The 9,607-nt window shown below is 50.6% G+C and overlaps 1 protein-coding gene across 1 annotated transcript; it reads right to left on the reverse strand.

Moving 5' to 3' along the window:
• Nucleotides 1-492: 492 nt before the first annotated feature.
• Nucleotides 493-8,404, reverse strand: LOC308413946 (kallikrein-5-like; the record flags this gene model as incomplete). The annotated part of the gene is made up of 5 exons (XM_080909096.1): nucleotides 493-645; nucleotides 3,520-3,653; nucleotides 3,789-4,045; nucleotides 5,731-5,995; nucleotides 8,332-8,404. 5 exons carry the CDS (start codon nucleotides 8,402-8,404, stop codon nucleotides 493-495), a joined length of 882 nt encoding a protein of 293 aa, XP_080765222.1.
• Between the last annotated feature and the right edge of the window lie 1,203 nt (nucleotides 8,405-9,607).

Raw genomic sequence — 9,607 nt, forward strand, 5'->3', positions numbered from 1 at the left:
GTTCGTCCCCATGATAGTCACAGGCTCTAACCCTTTGAACTGTAAGCCCATATAAACTTTCTTCTCTAAGTTACCTTGGTGTCATTCCTTGTTATATGATAGATTGCCCACGGATAGATAGATAGATAGATAGATATATGTCTGCTTGCCCACGGCTGCATGGCACAGGAGGAGAAATATCAAGGGGGTTCTTCCCATGTTTTTTATTTCGGGGTCTAAATCTATATCATGGCTGCAGAAAAGGCTCAACTCTGGGCTTGTGGATGGTCCATAGCTAGCGATGGGTTTCAACCCAAGCTAGTCATTTCAGGAAGTGTTCCTGGGGTCTGGCTATAGAAACAGAGCCAGTCCACCATGGGGGATGGTGATCTTGGTGCCAGGGGACACAGAGCAAGGTCTGGAGAGACTGCCATATCTTCATCATTCTCAAAGAGGGACAGTGCTCCTCAGTGCAGTTGGGTGGCACTGGCCCATAGTTCCTGTTGTGGCCCATTAGTTGGAGTTGATGGTGTCCTTAATCCACTTACGGAACTCGCACAGGTTTGTGTAGACGCCTGGTCTGTTGGGCTGAGCACAGGGAAAGTCCCCCCAGGACACAAGGCCCTGTAGCTTGCCATTGCAGATCACAGGTCCCCCGGAATCACCCTGTTAGGGAAAGATGGAAGCACAGAGGGAGGCAGGGGCGCAGGGAGGTCGAAGGAGGAGGAGCAAGACATTCAGCACCATGCGTCGATGCAGAAGGGACACGGGACATGGGGAGCAGGTGCAGACAAGGGTGGAAAGGCCAACAGGATTGAAGGTAGGTAAAACAGGGCAAGTGGAGAGAGAGAGGGAGAGAGAGAGAGAGAGAGAGAGAGAGAGAGAGAGAGAGAGAGAGAGAGAGAGAGAGAGAGAAAGAGAGAGAGGGAGGGAGGGAGGGAGGGAGGGAGGGAGGGAGGGAGGGAGAGGATGTTGTCAGTATTTTACTTCAGTTTCAGCTTGGAGAAAGCTCACCAGCCAGACTCTAGCTAACACCACAACCTCCTCCAGCTCTGTCTCTACTAGCTTCCTAATGTTCTGCTTTCTCCTCACAAGATGTCTAATCTGTCTCCTCTCCTCTTTATCTATCCATCCATTCATCTGTCTGTCTATCCATCCATTTGTCCATCTGCCTATCCATCTGCCCATCCGCCCATCCGTCCATCCTCCCATCCATCCATCCATCCATCCATCCATCCATCCATCCATCCATCCACCCACCCACCCACCCACCCACCCACCCATCCATCCATCCATCCACCCACCCATCTATCCATCCATCCATCCATCCATCCATCCATCCATCATCTATCTGCTTCCCTCCCTTCCCTCTCTCCTTCCTTTCTCTCATTTTTTTTCTTCCTTTCTATCTTTCCACTTCTCTCATCCTGTCTGTTCTCCAACTTGTTGTTTTTGTTTTGGGTCTTGGTCTTGCTATGTAGCCCAGGCTGAACTAGGATTTGTGATCCTCCTGCCTCACCCTCCTGAATAATCGGGATGACAGTTGTATGCTATCGGGCTCAGGTGCTTTCTCGATGATTTTTTCCTTTAAATCTTCGCATCGAATTTTGAGAGTCCATCAGTTAACTTTTCTGTATCTGTCAACTAAGGCTCACAAGAGCTGCTGGCTGTGTTAATGAGTGAATGCCTCTAAGTAACGTGGAACAGAGCTGGGCCTTAACGAACCACCACAGTGATTTTATTAGCGATTCCTTTCTATTCTTTGAGCCAGCCAAGCGTCCCTCCTTGCTGCCTTAGGACCTTCGCATAGGACTTTTCCGTTTCCTTAGCCTGTATGAATCTGGCTCCAGGGTATTTTTCAGTCTCTGCCTAGGTACATCATAAGGAAGCCCTCCCTCCTCGTGACCACGATGAAGATTGGTCCTTGTGTTTTATTTTCTGTTGACTCCTTATAACTTTCTGAAAGAGCCCTACTTGTAAAGTTTCTTGAACATGGGTTTTGAAAAAGTGTACTGTGCCTTTTTAAAAGATTTGGTTTTATTATATTAAACCAGTTGGTTCTCAATCTTCCTGATGCTTGACCCTGAACTTAGTTCTTCATGTTGTGGTGACTCCCAACCATGAGATTATCTTTGTTGCTACTTCATAACTGTAATTTTGCTACTGATATCAATTATAATGTAAACATCTGATACTCAGGTGCCGGTATATGGGTGGGACTAAAGGTACCAGAGGAGGCCAGAAGAGGGAGGAGTTACAGATGTGGGTGCTGGAGTTACAGATGTGGGTACTAGGAACCTAACTTGGGATCTCTGGAAGAGTAGCCAGTCTCTTAACAGCAGAGGCATCTCTCCAGCCCTGTTTACAGGACTTTATGTCTAATGTCTGCTTCTTCAGCACTCCCAACAATGAAGTCTATCCTATATGCTCTCTTTAAAAATACTTAAAACAAAGTTTTCTCTTTTCTTTTCTCATGGCTTTTATTAGAAAACTGTCATCTAATGAATTCAGTTACTATGAAACATTTACCCATGTTTGACGATGCCACATAAACGGAACTATGATAGCCATTATGGAAAGGGGGCCCGGAGATGTAGCACCTTTGTGCAGTGTGCGCCCTGTGTAACCGCAGGGAGCAGCCGCGAGTTCTCCTTCCAGACCTGAACCGTCATACAGTAGCTGCTGTACGTCTAGCAAGCTGAGATGGATTGTCAGATAAAAGACGTCGTGGGAAGCAGGGTGTAAATTGTATATTTACAACTGTTACATATTAACTAGATTATGAGAAATGTCACCTGAGAACACCGAGAGAGCACGTATGTTAAATTAAATAAAATTATACTATTAATGTGAATCTCATATTCTTAGCCACTTAGTTACTCTTTTGTGGGGCAGGAGATAGAACTCAAGCCTGGTAGCATGTCATGAGAGTACCACTGAGTCACGCCCACAGGCACGGGGAATTTTAGGCAGGGGCACCACTGAGCCACGCCCACAGGTCCTCACTGGGGGATTCTAGGCAGGGACTTTACCATTGAACCTCACCCCTTAGCCTCATTTTTACTTTTTATTTTGAGATAGGGTCTCAGTTCGTTACCCAGGCTAACCTAGGACTTACTCGGTAACCTAGGCTGACCCTTGGTTTCATTCTTCCTAACCCGGCCTCCCACATATCTGAGATGACAAGCCACGCCCACTTCTTTTTTTTTTTTTCTTCTTCTTCTTTAATTGCCTATATGAAAACTGAAAAAATGCGGAGGCTCAACCTATGTGAGCGTCACATAGAACAGTGCCCTAGAACAGGAGCTCTGTGAAAACAAGAGTCTTGGAGCTTAATAGAGTTCAGGTAATCAGGATGGCCCTTGTGGACTGCTGAGGGGCTCAGGGGTAAAGGTACTTGCTGCCAAGCCTGCTGGCCTGAGTTCAATCCCTGTAACCCACACAGTGGAAGAAGAGAAGTAACCTCTGATCCGCACGCGCACACATGTAAGTAAAATAAATGCAATTTTCTGGGTAAATGGAGTTGCATCCAGTCCTTACCTGACAGGAGTCCCTGCCGGCTTCATCGCCAGCACAGAACATGGTCTCATCTGTTTGTCCCGGGTAGGAGTTTTTACATCTCTCCCTGCTGAGCACAGTAATATTCAGGCACTGGAGGACTTTCGGGAAGTTATCTGTTAAGCGAGAGAATCACGAGGGGTAGACATTGTGCATAGACAGTTGTCATCTGGGCTAGTTCGGGGTAACCTGCGCTATGTGGGGAGACCCTGCTCGGAAATGCAGGGATCCGGAGGAACCACGATACTTACTGTGACTGCTGCTTGTTGTTCCCCAGCCAGACACCATGCACCTGGTCCCCTCGGCGGGACAGTCAGAAGCAATCTCGACTGGCTTCACCGAGTGAGAGTTATGGATTTTTCTGTTCATTTTGATGAGCATGAGGTCATTGGAGTGGCCGGGGTGGGAGTAGCCTGGGTGGGGGATGGATTTGATTCCCTGGAACATCTGCTGCCCAGACTCGTAGACAGGTGACATGGAATGGTGGCCCAGACGAATTCGGAACACTCTGAGTGAGGGGTACGGCAATGATCAATCTCTGTCCCCTCACCCCCACCCCCGACCCTGTCCAAGGCAGTCTCAATCGCTCCCCGCTCTAACCCATCCGCAGCCCTAATTCTACTCATCCTCAACTCAACGTCATTTCATCCCCAACCTCGCTCCTTCCCATCATCATCCACAACTCAACACTGGCCTCAACCCCAACGGCCCCCTACCCCCGTCTTAAACCCGGTTCTACACCATCATCAGCCCTAACTCTACGCCTCACTTGATCAGTCTCTATCCTGTGTGCACCTCCACCCCCCTCCCTGTTCTCAACATCTCTGCGTCCTTCATGCCGACTGCAACCTAAGTTTGTACCTTCCATCAACTGTCAGCGTGAGCGTTTTCAACCTCAAGTCTAATCACGTCTTGTCTATAATCAAACCATCCTCTGCCTCCACGGTAATCCTTCTGGCAGTGCACGGAAGCACAGGCTTATAATCTCAGATTTTAGGAGATAAAGGCAGGAAGGTCGGGAGTTCAAGATCCTCCTGAGCTGCTTAGCTAGTCTGAGGCCATCCTGGCCTACATGAGTCCTTTTCTTAAAAACCGCAAGATAATGACAAACAAACAAACCAACCCAAAATTGTTTAGCCATCCCTCACTCCATAGACTAGCCAGCCAAACCTTTTGTCCCATCCCCATTCCTGGTCCCAACACTGTCAACTCTGTCTTTCTCTCCACCCATCACACTTTGCACTAACCTCCATTCTAGATCCCAAATTCATCTCACCCTAGACCACCAATGAATGTGTGCCCAACCCCATCACTACTCTTTTCCCAACCCCAAAACCATGCACGTGAATCTCTCAACCCCTATTCAACTATCTCACCTCCAAGCCAGCCACGTTCAACCCCTTTCCTGACTCTAACCCCATCCAGTCTCCAATCCAAGCCCTGCACCCAGCCCCTTCCCAACCCCGTCTGCATAGGTCCTAATCCCAGCTCCATACCAAGCCATTCCATGGGTCTATGTCTTTTTATCACTTCCGTCTCTCTCCTAACTCATTTTCTTATCTCTGTTGCATTATTTTTTTAGTTTGTAATTTCACCTAATCCTACCTCCCATGCCCAGATGGGTTCTCACCAGTGTTTACCTCTTCCCCATGCTGTTACTGCATCTGTCTTCTATCCTTTCATTCATCTCTCCATCCTCCTTCTAAGTTCCTATCCATCCATGAATCCTCCTACTCATCTATCTATCTATATATCTATCTATCTACCTATCTATCCATCCATCCATCCACCCACCCACTCATCCACCCATCTACTCACTCACCTACCCACCCACTGCATCCACCTATCCAGCCATCCAGCCACCCATCCACCCACCCACCCACCCATCCATCCATCCATCCATCCATCCATCCATCCATCCATCCATTTATCCATCTATCCATCCATCCATCCATCTATCCATTCATCCACTCACCCACCCACCCATCTGTCTACCCAGCCATCCTCCCACTCCCATCTCCACCAACCCCCATCCATCCATCCATCCATCCATCCATTCTTTTTTTTACCCATTTTCCATCCATCTATCCATGAACTCATCCAGTCTTCCTTCCCAATACCCTCCGCAGTTCTGTCTTCCCCTGCTTCTTATCCCCAGCTTTCTTCCACCCCGTCTTGTCCAGGCACACTCACGGTTTTCTGCAGTGAGCTGCTGTGAGCAGCCACTGTGGGTTGATCAGAACGGCCCCACAGTACAGCTTGTTGGGCCCCAGAAGCAAGGCGCCCTGCCATGGCTGCGCGTCCTTTTCGCAATCCGACCCATTCACGATTCGAGAGCTGCTGTCTGAACGGGTGTCCTCCCGTGACTCGGAATTCCTGCTGAGGTCTCTGTTGGTCCCAGAGGGCTCGGTGCCAGAGGGGTTGTTACAAGAGGAAACCTCATCAGCTAGAGCAGGCTCTGGGAATAGAGTGAGGGGAGAATGGGTCTGCAGGCGGGGCTCTGGAAGGGGCTTAGATGCGGGAGTGCTCTTACACTGGGACCAACCAAATTGTCGGACCTGACATGCCAGGCTTTTAGAGAAGGAGTTGGAGCCAGGACTGTGGAGGGGAGACCAGGGATTATAGTCCTGGGCTGAGGGACTGAGCTTGAGATCTAGGGACATTAACCGAGCTGTAGGCGTGAGGCCGGAACTGAAGGATGGGGTCAGGGCTATGGAAGGAAGTAGAACCCAGACGGTAGAGGCGGGTGTTTTCAGATCTGTAGGGGTGGGGCCAGAGCAGTGTGGGCAGAGCCAAGACCACAGGGAGGGAGCTTGTAGAACAAGCGGAAACTGCAACTCAATCAGCAAGTTGGGATTTAGGACAGAGAACCCTGGCTCCAGTGGGCTTCCTGGACATCGAGAGCCCCAGGGATTCCTGACATCTGCAGGAGCTCAGCAGGTGATACTTGGAGAGAAGGAGGGCGCCCCGGGATACGGGAGCCCTTAAGGGCAGACTAGGCTTGAGCACCGAGGCCTAGCTTCTAGAAGTGAAGTCACCCCAAGTCAAAGCCAAGACCCGTGATGTTAGCCGGTCACCCCACCTATTTTGGAGACTAGGGCTTCCGGATGGCGGACATGGAGTTAGTCTGGGGAGAAGTCAGGCAAGGCCACTTGGGACGACAAGTCTCACAAAAACCCTGACTTTGGAAAAGGAGGCGGAGCTAAGCTCTGGGACCACTTATAGAAAGTGGGTGGAGCTTGGGGTTGGGGACAGGAAACAGGGACTCTGGAAGGGCACAGCAAAGCTCACTTTCTGAATTCTCACACAGGCCCGTATGCATTCTGTCCCCAACCCTCACCCTCACAGGTTGGTCCCTGGTCATGTTCCTGTTAATGACCCAGAGAAGGGACACCTCAGTGCTGTCTGCACCCACAGGCACGTTCCAAGAAAACACACGCATCGTGTCCAAATGTACCTGCTCCCAAGTGACCGGTGGTCTCTCGGGAGCTCATCTGCCTGACCAGCATCTGAGTGACAGGCAGGTGTGTATGGGACGGAATACCACCGACTTCCGTACACAGGCACACTGACATGTCACACTTAAAGGACATCTGCTTTTCAGTTTCCAGATTGGCACAGTACAAGAAAACCATCTCAGTAGCAATGGCCAGTCACTCCTAACTCAGCTTCTAGAGGCAGGGTCGGGAACCCCAGATACAAGGGCAGGAGAACACATCCAGCTGTGCTTGCAGTCCCCCAAACCCACAGCCCCACCCTAACGTAAAGCTCCAACTGTCACAGGATCACAGATTCAGTCACAGACACAGCTGTGCACTTGGAAGGGGCTATCGGCAAACACAAGGGCCACGCGTTTTCACGGTGGTGAGCCGAGGTGCCCTGCATTGCAGACATTGGCACTGTGGTGCAGAGGAGACACACAGGGGCCAAATGCACAGTAGCATCTGCACCGACCTGGAACACGCACCCACACCACCTCAGCACCAAAGATCTGAAGCGCACGGACGCCCCACTACATACAAAGTCTCAGGGGGTCCGTACCATCTGCCATACAGCTACTTAATAGGGGACAGGGACACATACAAGCCAAACAGAACCCTTCACACGAGTAATCCCAGAACTTGGGAAGCTGAAGCAGGAGGATTGCCTAGAATTCAAATCCAGCTAGGGCTGCACAATGTACTCATTGAGAGTTTGGGCTATAAAACAGGTTCTGGGCCAGCCTGGGCTAAAATTATGTCTCAAGAATGAAAAATAAGGAGTCTGGAGAGATGGCTCAGCAATCAAGAGCACTGGCTGCTCTTGCAGAGGACCTGGGTTTGATTCCCAATGTCCACATGATGGCTCACGACCAGCTGCAACTTCCGTTCCAACCAGAGCCTGTTCTGGCCTCTGCATTATGCATAGTGCGAAAGATCTTCACAAATATACAAATAAGATAAATTAAAAACGAACAAACCAACCAACCACAGCAAAAAACACACGATAGCACGCAACTACAATTCGACCTCTCAGGAGGCGAGTATAAGAGGATTGGCCACAAGTTCAAGGCCAGCCTGGTCTAAATAGTGAGTTCTAGACCAGCCTGGGCTACACAGTGAGACTCTGTCTCAAAAATAATAATAAATGAATAACATAAAAGCCCTTTCCTTCTCCACAATACGTACAACAGCCACGGGGCCCACATTTAATTGTGTAACCACAGAGGCACAAACACACATTCACCTGGTCCTGGAGACACACCCTGTGGACCACAGAGCAGTCTTCCCCACACACTTAGGGCACCCTGGTTACCTGAGATCCCCAGAACCAGGGTTGCGATCAGGGTGGCCATTGCCCACTTCCAGGGGTGTCCTGCCCTCGCCATGACAGCTGCACCTGGTAAGAAATAAAGGATGGGGCTAGGTGGCTCTGGGACTGCTGTCCCACTACCCGGGGACCGGCAGTGAAGGGGAGGGACTGCCAGCATCTTGCAGTGTAGACAGCAAGAAGAGGCGGCTGAATCCAAGCTAAGACAGAGCCAGATTAGGTTCCCTCTCTTTCCGTACCTGCTGAGACCCTTCCCCATGCCTCACCTGCCACTGTGACCCTGTTCCCTGGGCAGTGGGTGGTGGGGTCTGGCTCCCAATATGGCTGCAGACTTCTCAAGCTGGCCTGAACCTTCCAGTCACCACCTCCTCCTCTGCTCTGCTGCCTGGTGTTATAACCACCCACTGGTCCCTGGGGCACATTCCCAGGCAGTGAGGTTCCTGTCAGTCTGGGTCCCAGCACTCACTCTTCCTGCCTCCCCTCCCCTCCACCCCCCCACCCAGTGCTGAGTGCCACTCCTTCCCTCCCTGGCCCCAAGGATGGGGAGGGGTCCTCAGTGCCCTCCTCGGGCCTGGCATCTCACCAGCTGCTGGGGAACTCTTCCAGAGCGAGAATCCTAATGTTTCTTTTTTTCCCCTGTCATTCATTTACTGCTCGACGTTTCCTTTCTCATCCCCCCAGCTCTGATTTTCTACCTGTGGTCTAGCTGTCAGTCCTGATGGAACCTCTCGGAGCCTGTCAGCACTTGGTACCCAATGAATCTGTCGGTGTGTCTTGGGCCATCTCTCTGTCCCCGTTACTGTCTGCTTTTGTGTTTCTCTGCCTCCTCTGCATCTGTCTGTCACTGACTTCTTTTTCTCTCTGAATGTCTGTGTTTTTCCCGTCTTTGTCTCTCTGTCTCCCTGGCTGTCTGGTCTCTGTCTCTCTTATTTTCACCCTGCTCATGTCTGTGGCTCTGAATATTGGTTCTCTGTCCTTTTCTCTCTCCCCATACCTCTCCCTGTCATTAGACCAGGGGACACAAGGAAGTTCGTCAATGAAACCCCATGACCAACTTCCACCCCTTAGACCAGGTCCCAGGCCAAGGGTCAGTAAGAAGAAGGGAAGCAGGCTGCCCCCACTAGGTGCCCTGGTCCAGCCGGCACAGCCAGACATGTATGTCACAATGGGGCAGGGCAACCTGTTAATGGAAAAGAGGCCAAGAGCCAGGGCCAGAGGTGGGTGGCTCCTAGCACTTTGAGAAATGGGGCATTGGATGAGG

The sequence above is a fragment of the Micromys minutus genome, assembly GCF_963924665.1.
Source record: "Micromys minutus genome assembly, chromosome: 32".
Classification (NCBI taxonomy): Eukaryota; Metazoa; Chordata; class Mammalia; order Rodentia; family Muridae; genus Micromys; species Micromys minutus.